General features: G+C 35.7%; 1 protein-coding gene across 1 annotated transcript in view; it reads right to left on the reverse strand.

Annotated features, from left to right (window-relative positions):
* Nucleotides 1-20,427, reverse strand: part of LOC145690596 (uncharacterized) — a 388,755-nt gene that overhangs the window by 221,131 nt on the left and 147,197 nt on the right. The window contains exon 4 of the mRNA XM_081765641.1: nt 14,934-15,056. Within this exon, the coding sequence (XP_081621767.1) occupies nt 14,934-15,056 (123 nt within the window). The remainder of the gene's footprint in view (nt 1-14,933; nt 15,057-20,427) is intronic.

The raw sequence follows: 20,427 nt of genomic DNA on the forward strand, positions 1-20,427 counted from the left end.
ATGTGAATACCTTACGTTAATCACAGTGTTGCCAACTCATTAAAATATTGGAAATGGAAGAAAGTGTTACAATAATGTGATGTATTGTAATACATAAAGAGCCCGAAATATTATCCGGGAATGAGGCCTTGTCATGTTATAAAACTGTGTTACTAGCTTCATAAGGTGAATGATGATGAAATATTGTATTCTGTCGAAGATTATTCACTTGTATCATCATAAAACAAATACGAAAGACGTTCTGAAACGAGGAAATACAACTTTGCAAGCGGAGGCAAAGAAACCAAAAGTAACGAGACTGAAGACGAATCATTTACTGCGTACTGATCGTGGATCAGTGGTCGAGTTCGTTGTGAGACGCGGTGTAGTGCAGCTCCTGTGTGAGCTCCGCTGCAACTTGGTTACACGTTCGCCTTGACGGCCTTTGTGTTTGATACAATTTCAGTTGTGTGTCTGTCAGTGTATCTAATCAGGATTTCTGCTTAGTTTTGTTTAGTGAATATTAGTTGTGTCACTCTAAAATAGTTTTGTACCACTTACAATGAATGCTTTACGTAAAAATACAGTTCGAATTGCATTTGACAAGGTGACGCGTAATATTGGGCCCAGTGTAGCCAGGATACAGGCTTGGTTAACTAATGAATTGCAGTTAAAAATTAAGGATATTGCAGCGATTCAACTTCATAATGAGGATTATAGTTTGTACATCAAGTTAAATGTCAAAATCACGTGGACACCTTTCTTCGTCCGCACCCGGAAACCATGAATTTTGAGCATGAAAATGGCACAATAAGTCAAGTACAGTTGTCCAGTGCAAGTATACAATATACCCGTGTTCGCATATTGGATCTCCGCATGGAAATCACTAATGATGAACTTAGTGCAGTGTTTCGCCCCCTATGGACAAGTGATACATATTACAGAGGAAATGTGGTCCAGTATGTTACCATTTCCAATTTATAATGGCAATAGACTCGTTCAAATGATTTTAGGGAAGCATATTCCCTCTAAAATTGTGGTTCGTGTGTGTCATGCTAGTGTTATGAATCAAGGTCAACCGCCTACCTGCTTTATTTGTCTGGCCCCTACCCACGCCGCAAGTGCCTGTCCACGGAAAGTTAAACCTCAGGTGATATCTACTTCAGCTACCACGGAATTCAAGATGATTGAACTTTTCAGTGGTAAGATGCCGACAATTCCTACTTATTGCCCTTCTTCACCTGATTTACAGTTGCCAATGGTTTCTACTGCCCAACCAATGGTCTTAGAGAGCACTCTCTCCCCTTCGGCTCCTAATTTACAGAATGACAGGAATTTTCCCCAGTTACCCCTCAAAAGTGGATCTCTTCAGTCAGCTGTATCCGAGAAGGAGAGTCAAGAGGGCGGTGCCCTCCTGCAACCTCCAATATGATTCCCACTACTGCAACGACCCTGACATCTTACGTCTCACCCGACTGTAAACAGCCTGAAGTGTCCATTAACCAGAGGCACATGTGACTCCCCTGTTGTATTAAAGCCTCCGTTACAGCCAATGCAAAGTGAAAACATGTCAAAGAAAAGGAAAACAAAAGTATCTAATGAACGGAATGACGTAACAAGTGCTTTATCCGTGTGCCCTTCTAGAGCAATGTCTTCCCTCACCCTAGCAAATGGTGAAAACAATGTTAGCCACTGAATTCGCAGGAAACCATGTTCCACGTGTTTATATCGTTCTGCGATCTTACACGTTTCAGACACGAGACCAACAACCCACCGAACGGCTATTCTCTCTTCTTTTTTTCAAGATTGATAGTTTCACGGTCTGGTAGTAATTTTGACTCTAAAGTAAGATTTACATAATAGTGACTGCGATACCAAAGCTTTCTTTACATTGTCTTTCTATTATATGTTGTTATATAGGTTGTTTACAAATGTGCCGTCTGTTAAGAAACTATCAGAGAGGTCATTTCCTTTCTTTTTGTTTGTGATGTTCCTGTGCGCTATATCCGTGTCAATGCAAGAAGTTCGTAAGCAAAATGTTCGATAGTATATTACATTAAATCTGAATGGAATTCAAAGTTATGCTAATCGCAATCTCTTACGAATCTTTATCAACGAAACATCGACTGACTTTATGTTATTACAAGAAATGGCGTTTGCAGAATTTGACGTTTTACCCCAATATATTGCATATGTAAATATAAGACCAGCGCACCGGGGTACAGCTATATTATGTAAACGAGGTATAGAGGTCTCAAATGTTATTTATTTGCTGTCTGGCAGGGGTATTAGCATTACTTGTGAAATATTACTATCATTAATATTTATGCATATTCAGGCACTAATAATCGAATAGCATGGGAACAGTTTTACTCTACTGAAATCTTACTATTGTTTCCGAATGTTGCGACTAACATAATACTTACAGGCGATTTTAATGCTGTCTCTAGAGCAATCGATACCACTGGAAACTTTATTCCCTCCCCTGCCCTACAGCAGCTAGTTTCGTCAATACCTTTCAAGGACGTCTGGGTACACCACCGGTGAGATCTCCAATTCACTTTTAAAAATTCTACTATGAGCAGTCGGTTGGACCGAGTTTTGGTATCCACTAATTTAGTATCCTCCATCACTGATATGCATTTGAAATTAGTTCCGTTTAGTGATCATGCCGCAGTAATCTGGACATGTAAATTTGCGCTAGGTGTTTCTACAACCTATGGAAGAACAGCTTGGAAACTAAACACTCAATTACTTACTGACGTCGACACGAAATGTTTATTTAGAACTAAATGGACGTACTGGCTCCGACAACGTCACTACTACCCGACACTTAATGACTGGTGGGTCAAACATGTGAAGCCTAAATTAAGAAGTTTTTTCAAATAGCAAGGAGCTGAAAAGAAACGAGAACAGCGTGAAACTCTAGCATATCTTTACAAAGCATTTCATGAACTTTGGATCCTGCCGAGCTTCCCGCAAAATCTGATTGCAATTCAAAAAACGAAGGCATGGATAAAACAACTTCATGCTAATGATGTACGCAAATATGCTCATACCCTGCCAGACGGAGACTGTGTTCCCGATGAACACATTACATTTTACCACTATATGGCACAATATAAACGTCGTGTTGGGAAGGTGATTGACACCATGAATCATAATACAAACTTACGGCCCTCCCTGACATTCAAAAAGTTTTCTTTGACCATTATAAAACGTTCTATGCTGCCACTACGAACCCTCTCCACAGGTATCAAGACTATTTAAATATGTTGCTCCCACAATTATCGGCATCTGATAATCTGACATTAACTGCACCACTAACAGAAGCGGAAACACTTCACACGCTTAAGCAATTTACTCCTACCTCATGTCCCGGGATTGACGGTTTACCGTACGCACTCTAGCAACAGTATTGGGATTTCATAGGCCTGGATATGGTAACATTATATAATGAACTCTATGCTACTCCGCACTTCCTTCAAAATGTTGGTCATATTATCTTTATTCCTAAGTCTTCTGATGCCAACACTGTCACACAATATAAGCCAATCCCCTTGCTCAACACCGATCTCAAATTGTTTAATAAAGTTCTAGTGCGACGACTGAAATCAATATTTGAAGACAAAATTAATCCATTTCAGGCTGCTCTCAATCAACATAAAAATGTTTATTATGCGCTTACCAACATTCGGGATGTTGTAGGTTATTTTACTTCTGATAGAAAACCGGCTTGCCTGATATACCTTGATTTTCAAAATGCATTTGATCGATTATCTTATGCCTTTCTGTTTGCTGTGCTACGAGCGTATAATCTTCCGGAAGTTTTCCTTAACTTTCTCACTCACATTTATAGCACAGCCACGGCTAAGCTTCAAATAAATGGTTTCTCCACTGCTCCCATTCCATTACAGAAAGGAGTTCGTCAGGGTTGCCCGCTCTCCATGTTTTTGTTTGGCCTCGCACTAGAACCTTTATTATAGAAGTTATTTTTATATATTCAACCTGATCTGAATGACCTGCAAAATATATCAGTTACTACCTTTGCACACGATGTCAGCCTTAGCTATACCACTCTACAACAATTTAACTGTATTATTGACCAATTACAACAATTTAGTGCTCTTAGTGGCGAAATGCTTAATTTACAATAAAACGAAAGTGTTGCCCTTTCATTCTTGGACTATGGACGGCATACCTCTACCATTTGCCAACATTGAACTGGTTACGAAAGTGAAAATCCTGGGCATCCCATTTTCTAATTCGGACAGTTTACAGTATGAACATATTTGGGATCCTCTCATTCAAAAATTACGAATGCTCAGTCTAAATCACAAATTGAGCAACTTAAACCTAATCCAACGTATTTGGTAGATCAATAGTTATTTATGTGCTAAATTATGGTACTCCGCTCATATAAATCCCATTACTGATTTGTATGTTCGTAAAATAAATTCCCTTATTGGTTGGTTTCTGTGGGCAGCGCATTATTTTCGTGTCAAGAGTGACACTGTTACCCTACCCCTTCACTGTGGGGGCTTGAACCTAATATCAGTCAGAGGTAAATGTACGGCATTCTTTCTAGCTAATAATTATAAACAATTTCAAGTTACTGACCAAATCACCCACCAATGGATTTCTTGTTGGATCTCTTCCCTCCCTGCACCTAATCCCCCTAATATGATGTCACTCAAAAAGCGACAGTTTATATTCAACACTGCATGCAAGGTTGGTCCTATGTTCCTTTGTCTGATCCTACTAACTACTCCCATATCCGCTTTCTGTCCACACACTTCCACGCCCCTCTTTGCAAAAATATCGTTTCGCGTATCCAGATCAAATTTCCAACAAAAAAATTGTTACAGAATTTGGTACAATATTCATAACACCACGTTGACATCAGCGGTCGTGAGTGTCTGGTGTACGATAGTGAATGAGCTCGTACCTACTCAGGTTAAGTTAAAACGTATTAGTGTACACCCTATGGATATGTATCAACACTGTAATCAGGAAGACACGCTAGAACATAGATTGACGTTGTGTGTTCACTCTTCTTCTATCTGGGCTAAATTACAACGCTTGTTAAGTGTGATTTGCCAAGAACCTGCACATAAGTTTGATCATAATTTTGCTTTGTTCCCAGACTAAAAGTTTCTTCCAATCACAAAAAACAATAGCATCACATGGTTACTTGCTCAAACGATTTTTTTTCCTTATGGACACAGATCCGTATGGAAATGAATATGCCTACGTGATGTTTCTTAAAACTGCTTGTAAACAAATTTCTGAAAATGTAGCTCACAAATATTTTTCAAATTATTTACGTATACTATGTACTGAATATCTGTCCTAAGCTGTTTTAGCTTCATGCAACTCTTCTGCAAATGGCAAATAAAAAAGTGGTCAAGGCGGTGGATCAGTAATCTGGAGGTTCGTGGTTCGAATCCACGTCAGACATTTGTATACTTTAATATTTTTCATGGCGATTGATCGACGATGACACACGTTTTATTATTTTCAGATATTTTAATACTCGGATGTTTCAGTACTTGAACTATCAAATCTACATAAATAATAAAAGTAATAATAATAAACTGATAATTATTATTATTATTATTATTATCTCGTAGAAGATAAAAATCTAGGAGCTAATTATCGCTCAGGTCATACAATTATAAGCAGAAACGTGACATTTGGCAAGAATATTTTGGTTTTGTTTAATGTTGCCCACGAGAAAAGAAATTTTTCATCTAGTTTCTAAAACAAACAAAAAAATTAAAATTAACATTTTACATTCGAGAAGGGACAAGGCGAACTCAAATTAATGTCTCCCTTTGGAGATGAGAATCGAGAAGAAACGAAAAGTATCGTAAACATTTCTCGTCTTGTCTCTATTCTCGAAATAGTGTATGGCTATTCTTTGAGGAACAATTGCTCTGTAGACTGAATCTTATAGGCTTTTTGTTAGTTTGTATTTCAGAGCTCATTGTATTTTGGTCCGAGTAGGTATTTTTTGCAGCAAAGCTTTTATAATTACCTCTGCATATCCTCAAAATTAGTTTATTATATGCCTTACTGTTGAGTGATATTTAGTTATTTTTACTACAGTTATTTTCCTTAAAACATGGAGTAGAAACCTTTCTACATGAAACTTTAGTGGAAAGCTTTTGTTTAAAATGTGGGTAGTTGCAGATGTTTGTCTTGAAAGTACGGAACTTCTTCTTCGAAAACCCTACGTTTAAGTAAGTCCGCCAAATTTTTGCGGATTTAAACTTTTAATACCATTATTATTATTATTATTATTATTATTATTATTATTATTATTATTACTGAAGTGTTGTTAATTTAATGATTCACCCTGTTCCACCCAGCTCCCGCCTAGTGGGCATTGTGCTGAACAAACACCCTGTGTGTAGGTTTCCTCCGGATTCCGCTTCCTCCCACTTTCTTTATTCCAATATTTCTTTCATTCTCATCATCGACGTCTTCTGTAGCTTAGCCGGCATAACCATTATTTAAAAACAAATTTTCTTATGGCTCTAGTGAGTATTTTCTACATGAAATTTGCCTCAAAACTTTCCGTTTTAAAATTTAGCTCCTGAACTTCTCTCCAATCCCCTCTATTTTGTAACTTTGCCTAACGCTACGGGCGATTTTACAGATTTTAATACAATGTGTCCTCATACAGAATTTGTCTTTTATACTATTATTATTACTATTATTATTATTATTATTATTATTATTATTATTATTATTACTTTATATTTGAGTCCTCAATAATGCGTCCATTCCAATGCAAATTAGCATACTCAAGTTAAGAAAAATAAAAAGAAATGTTTTGGAACTTCTATAAGGATGAATTGCCTTATAAGAGATACTATGAAAAGCAAAGAGGGGGAAAAGGAATGTGTCAGCTACTGGACAATATGAAAATCGAACCTTTGGATGTCTTAACAGAAACTAAGTAGGATTGTCTTCATCACGATACATGATAATACCCTTTCTTTGGGTAAAAGATATTGGATTGTGTATGCGTTGTTGATATTTACCAAAATATAGAAACGAATATAGAAAAGAATAGTTCCTATTTACCAATTTTTGTTGAACGAATATATAGAACGTGTTGAAAATAGCGAACGAAAGTATTATTATTTCTAGTAAGAGTGGAAGAACTTAATAACAATTCCACAATGACGTTTCAGACAAACTTGTGACTCATATTAGGACTGAAGGATTTGTGTTCATGAATTGTTCTGCGAAACACGCGAATTTTTCAGACAGTAGGAATCGAGATTCAAGACTGTGATGCCATGTTCTTAGTTTTTCCATTGTGAAGGAAGTCGTTTCAATTCTAAATTGTAAGAACGAGAGAAATTGACTATTTTTCATGTTATTATACTTCAGAAATATCTACATTCTAAATTATAAAATATTTCTCAATATCCTCGGAGGGACTCGAACCGCGGACCCATAACTGACGAAACTAATGCTCAAGCCACTGCCCTAAGACCGCTCTTTTAAGTAAGAGTCAAGAAACACAAGTCTATGTAGAAAATTGCAATAAAATATTATAGTCCAGAGAATTCAATTTTAAATTTTAAAAAAAGACCGAAAGTATCTCCATAACTTATGTTTATTATATTCGGTTATTCTCGTTTTACAGGTATTTTCAGTAACCTTGAACGACAGGGACATGAACACAGATACATCGTGGACATGTAATATTTCAAAAACTCTCCCACCGGTAATCGAAACTGAGACCCCGCCTACTGAACTATCTGATGGCTGGGAAGCCTGGTTTGTTTCCAAGGCAAGTATGCTTCAGACGGACACATCGTGCTCGTGAGTTTTCTCGGAACACTCGCACTTTCTCATTCCAACAATTCGTTCATCATAATTCACTGCTGTTTCACTTTTGAATGGAATTACGATTCCCCTTGTTTTTTTCTACATATTTTTTTCTGAAAAAAAAACGTTGATGAGCAATAGAAAATACAAATGTTTTTCGATTCGGATTGGTTCAGGTTAACAGCTTGAAAATGAAATCTTTACATTTAATGTCCAACGATTATGCCTGTTAGGTTGAGGAATACAATGACTGAAGCAAGTAAATTTTGATGGACGAAATGGTGGAATGAGAAAGTAGGAGGGTCCAGAGAAAACCCACGAGCACGACGTTGTCCGTCTCAAGCTTACTTGCCTGGGGAACGAACTAGGCACCCCACCCATCACATAGTTCAGTAGGCGGTGTCTCAGTTTCGATTCGCGGTGGGAGAGCATTTTAAAAATATTACATGTCCTTGATGTATCTGTGAACGTGTTCCTGTCGTTCAAGGTTACTGGAAATACCTGTAAAACGAGAATATCCGAATATAATAGGAAGATACTTTCCGTCTTTTTAAATTTAAACTTGAATTCTCTGGACTAGAGTATCTTATCATGACCGAAATCAGTGTTTCATCGTTAATAAAATATTGGAATCCTAAACGTTTGCAATTTACTACATAGACGGGTGTTTCTTGACCCTTACTTAAAAGAGTGTTCTTAGGATAATTGCTTGAGCATTCGCTTCGTGAGTCAGGGGTCCGCGGTTCGAGTTCCTCCGAGGATATTCAGAAACATTTTATAATTTAGAATATAGATATTTCTGAAGTATAATAACATGAAAAATAGTCCACTTCTCTCGTTCTTACAAGTTAGTATTAAAAAGACTTCCTACACAGGGGAAAAACTAACAAGACGTCACAGTCTACAATCACGATTCTTACTGTCTGAAAATTTCGCGTGTTTCGCAAACAATTCATGAACACAAATCCTTCAGTCCTAATATGAGTCACAAATTTGTCTGAAACGTCATTGTGGAATTGTTATTAAGTTCTTCCACTCTTACCAGAAATAATAATATTTTCGTTTGCTATTTTCAACACGTTCCATATATTCGTTCAACAAAAATTGGTAAATAGGAACTATTCTTTTTTATATTCGTTTCTATATTTTGGTAAAATATCAATAACGCATACACAATCCAATATCTTTACCCAAAGAAAGGGTGTTATTATGTATCGTGATGAAGACAAATCCTACTTAGTTTCTGTTAAGGCATCCGAAGGTTTGATTTTCATATTGTCCAGTAGCTGACACCTTCTTCCTCCCCCCTCTTTGCTTTTCAAAGTATCTCTTATAAGGCAATTCATATTTATAGACGACCCAAATCATTTCTTTTTATTTTGCTTGACTTGAGTATGCTTATTTGCATTGGAATGGACGCAATATTGAGGTCTCAAATATAAAGTAATAATACTAATAAAAATATAAAAGACAAATTCTGTATGAGGACATATTGTATTAAAATCTGTAAAATCGCCCGTAGCGTTAGGCAAAGTTACAAAATAGCCGTGATTGGAGAGAAGTGTCAGGACGATCAGGACATATCCCCTGTATATGTACCTACAACTAGCTAAATTTTAAAACGGAAAGTTTCGAGTCAAATTTCATGTAGAAAATAGAGATACAGAACTCACAAGAACCATAAGAAAATTTGTTTTTAAATAATGGTTATGCCGGCTAAGCTACAGAAGTCGTCGATGATGAGAATGAAAGAAATATTGGAATAAAGAAAGTGGGAGGAAGCGGAATCCGGAGCAAACCTTCACACAGAGTGTTTGTTCAGCGCAATACCCACAAGGTGGGAGCTGCGTGGAACAGGGTGAACCATTAAATTAACAACACTTCAGTAATAATAATAATAATAATAATAATAATAATAATAATAATAATAATAATAATAATAATAATAATAATAATAATAATAATAATGGTATTAAAAGTTTTAAAGTTGTGCTAAAATTTGGCAAGACTTATTATGCGTAGGGATTTTGAAGAAGGGATTCCGTATCTTCAAGACACACCTCTGCAACTACCCACATTTTAAACAAAAGCTTCCTATTAAGTTTCATATAGAAAGTATTCTACTCTATGTTTTAAGGAAAATAACTGTAATAAAAATAACTGAATATCACTCAACAGTAAGGCATATAATAAACTAATTTTGAGGATATGCAGAGGTAATTATAAAAGCTTTGCTGCAAAAAATACCTACACAGACCATAATTCAATCAGCTCTAAAATACAAAGTAAAAAAATCGTAAAAGGTTCAGTCTTCAGAGGAATTGTTACTTATGGAATGGCCATACACTATTTCGAGAATAGAGAAAAGACAAGAAATGTTTATGATATTTTCGTCTCGTCTCGATTCTCATTTCCAAAGCGAGACGATAATTTGAGTTCGCGTTTTCCAGTCTCGAATGTAAAATGTTAATTCTCATTTTTTGTTTGTTTTAGAAACTAGATGAAAAATTTCTTTTCTCGTGGGCAACATTAAACAAAACAAAATATTCTTGCCAAATGTCACATTTCTGCTTGTAATTGTATGACCTGAGCGATAATTAGCTCCTAGATTTTACTCGTCTACGAGATAATAATAATTATTATTAGTTCATTATTATTACTATTGTTATTGATGAAGATTTGATACTTCAAGTATTGAAACATCTTAGTATTCAAATATCTGAAAATAATAAAACGTGTGTCATCGTCGATCAATCACCATCAAAAATCCTAAAGTAAAAAATGTCCGACGTGGATTCGAACCTCGAACCTTCACAACACTGACCCAGCGCCTTGACCAGTAAACCACGATCAGTACGCGATAAACTATTCGTCTTTAGTCTCGTTACTTTAGATTTCTTTGCCTCCACTTGCAAAGTTGTATGTTATATTTTTTCGTTTCAGAACGTCTTTCGTATTTCTTTTATGATGATATATACGTGAATAATCTTCTACGTTTATATTCATAATTTGAGTTGTTCTTAAACCTTTGGTTCACAAGTTTGTTTCTTTTCCACACGAAACCACAGATATGACTGATTTAATTCTCATACTCTGGATTTGTCTCGAAACAGTCGCCATTACCTGATCAATGATTTATATCCGCCACGATACATTGAACTAAGTTACAAGAGGTTTAGGTCCTATCTGAACGGCGCATCCACCGAGTAACTTTTGGAATATCCCACTAAATTAGCTTTCAACGTAGCTAAAGGAAACGTGTGTAAACGTGTATATAGTTTTCCGTAGCAGAATGGATAAAGTCATGGTTCGATAACTAGAAGGTTCGTGGTTCGAAGCCCGTCTCGGAAGCTTCAGATTTTTTAAATTCTTAATTACTCAGTTCTCAAGATGTTTCTCTGCCTTCGTAATCATCTGATACTCTATAAAGAGTTCTCCACCTTAGTTCGACAACTGCCTAATGTGATCCTCGCAGTCCGAAACCTTCCCTTCTTCTGTTTCACAAAATTACAATTTTCGTCATAATACGAATGCTGTCCGATCATTTTTCCCCAATTCTAAATCTGTGTTTATAAATCATCCCTGTCTGTCTCCATACTTGAATCTCTCTCCCTCTCTAACAATGTCACTCAGGAACACATATGGCTTGAGATCAAACTTTCCACTCTTGAAACCAAATGTAAGGTCTCTAGAAATGTGCTATCGTAACTCTATAGGTTTTTTGCTAAAAGCAATGTCTTTTGGATTTTATTCGGGGGGGGGGGAGAGATTCTCCGCCGACATAAGATTTTCACTTTTTATTAGGGTATTACTATACATTTGATCATACAATACGTATTTATGAAGCTCAAGTGAGGGGGAATTACACCCTCTTTTCCTGCCCAAATGACGCCCCTGGAACATTTGCTTGCAATTACTGAACAGAAATGAAATGAATCATTGAATAACACTCATTTCTGTCAGTAGATATTTTAGAGCTTTGTGCGTGCATTACAGACTTTAGGAAGCACAAAACCTACTGCCCTTACTGGCAATTTCCATAGATTTCTTAGGGAGCATGTTACTATCTTGCAGATTTTCAAGAAGGAAAAGAATGAAACTAAAAGTCTTTATGAAGCTCTGGGAACATTGTGTAACTCTTTTTTTTTAATTTAGGCTCTTAAGATATTTCAGAACAAACGAATGGAAAAGACTATTGTAAATCAATAACGTTGTAAACTTGATTCCTGTTTCTTTTTCAGCTGAATAGAAAGAATGTTCTACGTCACACATACAGCTTTAGACAAGGAGAGGTGGAGGAGGGGAGGAGTTGGATTGAATACTAGAAGCAACTAATCGATTGAGACATGTATTTCTGGATGATAAGAAAACGGGGCAAGAAATTATTATTGATTTGGACTTGGAATTTGTGTAACAATTTCTATGCCGCGAACTGTACCATGGACAAAGAGTAAGTTCCTATACTATAAACCTTGTTAGTATAAAGAAAAACGCAGACTCGCAGTGAAATAGCTATTGCATCAACACTGTTCATTAGAAAGTCATGGTTTATAGTTCGTTCTCTTCAGCATGAAACAAGCTTTCCACCGGTGCTATGTACGGCCCCATAACGTACTTGAAAAGGGAAAATTGGGAGAATGTACATACAAAACTAATACGCTCTCTACATACAAAAACGAACCTATGACCTGACCAATAAAGACAACATAATATTAAAAATATATACGCTGTACTATTTATCCCGATATCAAGAATTGTATTACATTCTCTGTAAAATGAAGCGTTTCAATAGTTATCTATCACGTACCGTATTTTGTTCCCTGATATATAGAGAGGGAAATTGGGTATAAGTCGCAAAAATGCCTTTAAAAATAGCTTTATTGTGAATTTGTGCCACGCGTCCTCTGAAGCGAGCCGGTAGGAGTCAGTGTGCGAATTAAAGGACATTTTAAGGGAGGATAAAGTTCACATCCGAGAAATTTAAGATCGGGAATTTGAAAACTTATGTGAGACATCCAATTCTTCAGAGGGGATTTCCCCCTATCCTCCCTGGTAAGTCGCACACTGGTAGGAGTGCAGAATTGAAATATATCTTGAAAAATACTATGAGGTATACGATGGGAGGTATATCCTTAAAACGAGGGAGAAGATATAGTATGACAAAGTAAGAACGGAGTAAAGAACAAAATAAGCATGGGTGGAAGTGTTGGTGGATAACGCGGGTTTATCCCAATACAACCATAGCACAGTTGATATTTAAAACGATTGCTTCATTCTACAGAGAATGTGGTACAAATCTTGGTTTTGTATGTACAGAGTGTATTGGTATACAACCTTTCTTCTTATACCTATTCCGTCTATAAAAACACTTGGTACACACATTTCTTATCCCCTATAGTAGTTTTCGAGATACATTTGGATTGTCTGCTTTTACCCGGTGCTACTCCAGAGGGGGCTGAAGTTAATGGGAGGGTCTTTCTGGAGAGAATTTTCCCTCTTCAAGTACATTATGGGCCCGAATACATATTATCTCTAGAAAGCTTGTTTTATACTGAAGAGAATGAACTATAAACCATGACTTTCCAATGAACAGTGTTGACGCAATAGCTCTTTCACTGCGAGTCTACGACTTTGTTTATTCTAACAAGGTTAATTGGTCCCAGAGGCTTACTTCGTTGTCCATGGCACATAGTTTTTAGTGCATGAACATATTTTTGTTATGTTTATCGAGTGGACTAGGTTTGATTCGGATGTTTGGGTGACACATTCATCTGCATTCCTTGTCAGTAGCAACCATAGTTTCATTCTTTAAATCAATATATTACTATGCTATTGATACATAGCGATGAACCTCAGGGAAGTATAATTCGCATCTGCCTTTACCAAATGACGCCCTTGTCTTGAGAAATGAAAGTGGGAATACCTGTAAATTATGGCGTCGAACTCATACATTTCTGAACTGTAACAAAAATTTAGAAGAATCTACTTATTAATTTAAAAACATTTTGAATTGTTTAATTTTTTTATATTTTGGGTTTCCAATATTCTTTACTGTATATTAAACAGCTGTGCTTTGAGTAAGATTCTGAAGTTTGAAATTAGTATCCAGTCACTCTTTTGTAACTACTCTTGTCGGGTATTCAACCCATGTCTACCGAAGAATCAATTGTTCGTTTTTCAGAGTGTTAAACGAGATCATTAGAAACATTAAACTTATGTCATACCCTTCTAAAATTTCAACTTTAAGAGTTTAACGTAATAAGCAGACTTTTATTTTCTTGCATGAAGTTCCTTCTCTTTGTTTGATTATCTGATAAAACAAGAGTACCGCCAGTATGAGAACTATTAAAAACTCAGAGAACGGTAACAGTAATAGAAAATATGTATTGAGAATCAAGTAGACAAGCTCAACATCAGCCAATTGAAACGTTTTATTCTCTTTTTTATCGTTCTATTCTTTTAGCAAACGACAACGACGATTGTATTGTATTTGATTCGAAGCACACCTCTATTCTGTCATTATAAGATGCTCTTGTTTTTTCCACCAAACATAGACGAATGATACTGTACACAATGTCTTAGAAAGTGATTATTGCATTACAAAGAACGAAACAAAATTTAGAGAAGGTGTAAATCTCGAACAATTCCGTTACAACGCGGTTAAACTCAGACTGTTCTTGGTCAGGGAGACTCTTTGACGCGTCAAGCGAAGAATTAACAAAGAAATTCGTTTATACTTCAGAAATAGGGCATTGATACAGATAAATTGTCGAGACAAATTGAAGTTAAAAGATTTACTTTCGAAAACATACAAACTATTGTTATTGAATCGCTCACGAAGTGTTTGAAATACACCACAAACAATATTTGAATAATATTCAAGAATATGTATTTCATATATACTTTGAGAAGAAAGTAACGATTATTTTTTTAATTGTTATCGAATTTTAATGATTATCAATTAAAAATTAACTCCAGGATTAAATTTTAACATTTAAAAATGAATAAACTAGCAGATTAATTTCAGTCTGGATATGAACATAAGAAGAACTCTATATATTTTTAAAACTATAGGTCTAATATAAACGCTCATATATTCCTACCATAAAGCTCACGAAGAACGTCTGCCAGCTGAGATGCAACTTCTTGTCGGAAATCGACAGCATTTTGAGTTTGTCTCATTCTTATTTGATGAATAATATGAGGAGCCTCTGTCTTGTAGACAACTGAAAATACCAAACATGGCCAATTAAAAGCAGATCTTCTTCTACAGAATAAACAATTATTATTATGATATTATTACATTTATTATTAGTACATTTAATATAGTCACCTTTCATGCTGAAAAGATCAACAAGAAGATACGTCTAAGAACAAAGAATATTTGCATGCTTTTATCACTTTTTATAAAGACGTTCGAACACTGCTTGACAATTGCTAAGGAACAACTGATATGTAACACGTAGCATTTCGGGCAGCCGACCAATTACAACTAAATGCAATGCAGAGGGTGTAGTTGAGCATAATGTGTTGTGTGTATAAAAGGCAGTACACGAAAGCGCTGTGAGCTCCCTCATGGCTAAATGGTTAGCATACGCGCCTTTGGCGTGGGAGACCCTTGGTTCGATTCCCGGCGGGAGCTCATGTGGTTCGGATTCCACGTTAATCAGTAGGTCCACGTCTCATATAGCCTCGCTGCTGAAAGGGACGCTAAACTAAAATCAACTCAACTCAACGAAAGCTCAGTATTCAGTCGAAAGAGTATGCAGTGAGGTGTTTGACGTAAATAGCGCCGTATTAGTTCTATGAAATTCAATGGGATGAGGCTTCGTGATGCAAAATGGCTTCGAGACAGCATTTGAGTGCGCACCATGGTAGAAATAAGATAAGGTAATCCCACGCGCAGCCTCTCCGTTCACATGACGTCACCTTCGACACCAAATCACTGACCCTCCGAGCAAGATACTATTGTTGCGCCCTCTCAGTTGGCAGGTTGCTAGTTGTATTTCTATTGAAGATTTTCTTATTTTCTTTGTTTTTAACATTTGGTTAATTTGTTATACGCTGTTGTGCATAACATTTTCTATGTATAAATATTGTATTTTGTACTGTACAACTCGTCTGTATTTGTTAAATTGACTCTAGAAGCCCTCATTGACAATACCCTCATGCGCTGTGTATGGCTGTAAAATGAACACAATGGAAAAGTTGGTGAAGAGAATGCCAAGTTCCATTCATTTCCAAAGCAGGAGGATTTAAGCAATTGTAAGAATTTTACCAAATCAATGAATATACTGTATACAGTAACACAATATATGTGTTCTTTGCCACTACCACTTTAAATACTGCTTTTTGTATTAATTTGCTTATTATGTATACTCTATATAAAATATCAAGTACTGACTGACTGGTTGATCAACGCCCAACAGGGCATAAAAAAGCGTTTGGAAATGCGAATGGGAAGGAGAGAAAGAGGAGTGGAAATTATTATCTTAAAATCTCCATATCCTGGAATCTTTGAATGTTAAAGACATGAAGTTTGGTATATGAACTTCTCATTTAAAACAATTATACACATCTTTTAGCGTTTTGTAATATTTGTCCTAGACGAGAAGAAAAAGAAGTGAGAATGAGAAAGGGGTGGGTATTGCAATTAAGTAGTATAATAAGATGTCCATATCTCGCAATCTCTTAAGCTTAGAGACATGAAATTCAATATTTGGACTTCTCATTTTAAATAATTAGATATGTATGTAAGCGTTTTTTGATATTTGCCCTAGAAGGGAAGAAACCAGGGCAGTTATAATTGGACAGCCATATCTCGAAATCCCTTAACGTTATTGGCATGAAAATTGGTGTTTAGGGTTTTAATTTAAAAATTTAAAACATTTAAATATATGTTTCTGCCTTTCTTAATGTTTCCTTAGAAAAAAAAGAAAACGAGGTTAGGGTTGTAATTAGTAAAATAAAATGTTCATTTCTCGAAATTCCTCTAGAGTATAAACATCTTAATTAATTATGTATTTCAGCGTGTTTTGATAATACCGTTAGAAAGAAAAAAGACAGGAAGAAAATAGTTGCGGGTTGCAATTAAAGCGATTAGAAAGTAAAGGTGGTACGTAACAAATTTTACAAATTGGAAAATTGACTTTCTCAACTATGTCCGTTAACATACACCCTTCATAGTTTCCAAATCTCTTCACTGGGACGAGGACTCACTAAATGATGTGTTATGTGGCATGATTAACATATAACACGTGCATGAACCGCCATAATTCAATGTTTCGAAAAATGTAACACCTTCATTCTAAGCAGTTCAATTGTTATAATAAGATAACCATATCTCAAAATCCCTTAAGATTAGAGTTCTTAGGAATATGAGAAGTGAGAGGCCGTGGAAAAAGCAAATGCAGGGGTCTGGGAGCGAAGTCCCCGGGTAACCGAAGGCGAGTTATTCAATAAAAAATCTGAATGAGCTAGACTTTATTTTTCTACATGCCAGTTTCTGGGTATTTGCTTGTGAATCTCCAAGTTAATAAAGTAAATTTAATGCATATGCCCTTATTTTCTAATATTTAGCAGTGGTTTATAAGAGAGTATTTTGAAATCTAAATTTATATTTAAATTCACGTGTTTTTTGCATAATTTATTTCAACTTTATTTGCTTTATCAGGATAATAGAAGATAATTTATTCGAATATTTTTATAGCTGTGGCTTTTGTTATGCAATAATTTCAATCTTAAGCAACTCCCTTTAATATGTTACAAGTTTCATCTTTTCTAATAATCCCATTATTTCTAAAATTATTTGTTTAGATCAAACAGGGAAAAAGAAAGAAGTATTGTTCCTTTCATTTTGATGAAGAATCAAAGTACAACAATATGCAGAAAATAATTGCTCTTGACAAGGAAATTAAGTCAAGATAGTTTAAACAACTTTTTTTTCCTTATATCAGAGGCATGGGTTTAAGCAACGACCATCCGGATTCTCTAAGATTTAAGTACAAACTAAGAGGATATATAATGAGAAAGCATTCTGCTGCTTTATTTACTCACGGTAAAAATGTCGAAGCTATCGAAGAATCTTCTACGCAGCAGGAAACAGTAGATCTACATTAATTGAAGATATATATTTGAAAACCTCCATACTGTATGATGAATTATGTACAACAGTGCAACTGTTGATGTATATTTTACCAGAAAATGAAAATGAAGATCAAATATGTTCATTAAATAAGCATGACCTTGAAGAACAGTCTTGAATTTATAGCTGGGCGGGTAGGTTTCAAATTTAAAATCAAATATTTACAGCTCCCTGTCGAAGAACCTGCTGCAATACAACTGGACAAAATTAATCTCAAAAACAGGACTGACATTTCTATCAAAGGAACGTCTGGACACAATCAAAGTAGCTAACAAATATTTTCCTGAATATCTCCAAAAAGAATGAGAATTTATCTGGAAAGAAAAGGGGCATCATTAGAAAATTAACAGGTATCATGAAAAATAAATTTGATAATAAGTGTGAACCGAAAGTTTTAATATGTTTTATCCGATTAGAATATGCATAAGAATAAATGAACTAAACAATCAACTGAAAAACTCTTCCCTCGAAAGAATATTTACAAGAAAATAAAGAAAGTGGTGAAGTGAGAGAATTAAGAGTTCAGTAAAAAAAAAAAAAAAAGATCTGATTGGTAAATGAAAGTGGATTCGGCCTACTGGGGATATCATTAGAGAAGAAGGAGAAGAAAAACAAATTTGTCTCTATATACATAGATGAAATTTAGATTCTTTTGGATGTAATAAGAGTATATTGAAATACTTAATTTACCCTACTTTTCTTTTTATGTACATTTAAAAAAAAATTAAAAAATAGAATATATTCCCATGAGGGAATAAAATTCCAGTAATATAATAGGCATCTAAATCAGGAATAGCAAATAGACACCTTGAAGTAAGAAGAAAATAGTAATTTCACATTGAGATTCCAAAGGGAATGTACGGGAGCAAACAAACGGCAGCGCGACTCCTTTCCCGAGCGTGTGTCGAAGGTGACGTTATTGCGCAAGTAGGACGCAAACGCGTTCGCTGATGGACTTACCTTGTCTTATTTCTACCATGGTGCATACGAACGTGCAGTTGGACGGCTGGAAGCTCGTCAAAATGTCACTACTGTGGCGACAGCTATGGCAGTGTCAAGAAGTGTCATCTCGCGATTGAATTAAGCCGCAGAAGGTGGAAATGCAACGTGAAAGCGTGCCTCTTGTCACGTGTGTAAAGTTGGCCCCCACTTTGAAATTTCGAATCGAAACCGAAGCCAGTCGTTTAGTTTTCGTTTGTTCTTTGTTTTCAAGAAAAAATCGTTTGATTCAAAAAACGTACGGACATATTCACAAAATAAAGTTGGTGGCCAACTTCACACTGGCCCCCCACTTTCAAATTCCGACCCGATACCGAAACAAATAGTTTGTTTCTCGTTTGTTATTGATTGTTTTGAAAAAAATCGTTTGTTTGGAAAAACGTACGGAGATATTCACAAAATAAAGTCAGGGGAGACAACTTCACACTGAGCCCTCCCACTTTCAAATTCCGACCCGAAACTGAAGACAATCGTTTGTTTTTCGCTTATTATTGATTGTTTTGAAGAAAAAATAGTTTGTTTCGAAAAACGTACGGAGATATTCACAAAGAAAGTTAGGGCCAACTTCACACTGGAACCCCCATTTTCAAATTCGGACCCGAAACCGAAGCTAATCGTTTGTTATTGATTGTTTTGAAGAAAAAATCGTTTGTTTCTAGAAAACTACGGACATATTCATAAAATGAAGTGGGGACCAGCGTGAAGTTGGCCCCCCACTTTCAAGTTTCGACTCGAAACCGAAGCCAATCGTTTGTTATTGATTGTTTTGAAGAAAAAATCTGTTTTGAAAATGTACGGACATATTGCCAAAATAAAGTTGGGGGCCAGCGTGAAGTTGCCCTCCCACTTTCAAGTTTAGCCTTGAAACCGAAGCCAATCGTTTGTTTTTCGTTTGTCATTGACTGTTTTGAAGAAAAAATCGTTTGTTTCGAAAAATGTACGGACATATTCCGAAAATAAAGTTGGGGGCCAACGTGAAGTTGCCCCCTACTTTCCAGCTTAGATTTGAAACCGAAGCCAATCGTTTGCTTTTCGTTTGTTATTGATTGTTTTGAAGAATAAATCGTTTATTTGAAAAAACATACGGAGATATTTATAAAATAACTTTAGGGCAACTTCACACTGGCCCCCACTTTCAAATTTAGGCTCGAAACAGAAACTAATCGTTTGTTATTGCTTGTTTTCTACTTTTGAATTCAACTCAAACCAATCATTTGTTGTTTTTTTTTCTTTCATTTTTTTATTTAGAAAATAAAGGTCAGTGAGCCAACTTCACACTTGTCATTTATATTTCAATTTTCGATTTAAAACCAAACTAATCATGTATTTTTAATTTCTTATTGATTGTTTTGAAGAAAAATCGAAAAGCATTAAAGATATTTTGATAATGTGTTACTGGTCACCTTCACACTGGATCTGCACTTCCAAATTTCGTTCAAAGCATTAAACGGTTA

Source organism: Thermobia domestica, chromosome 7, assembly GCF_964235325.1.
Source record: "Thermobia domestica chromosome 7, izTheDome1.hap1.1, whole genome shotgun sequence".
Lineage (NCBI taxonomy): Eukaryota > Metazoa > Arthropoda > Insecta > Zygentoma > Lepismatidae > Thermobia > Thermobia domestica.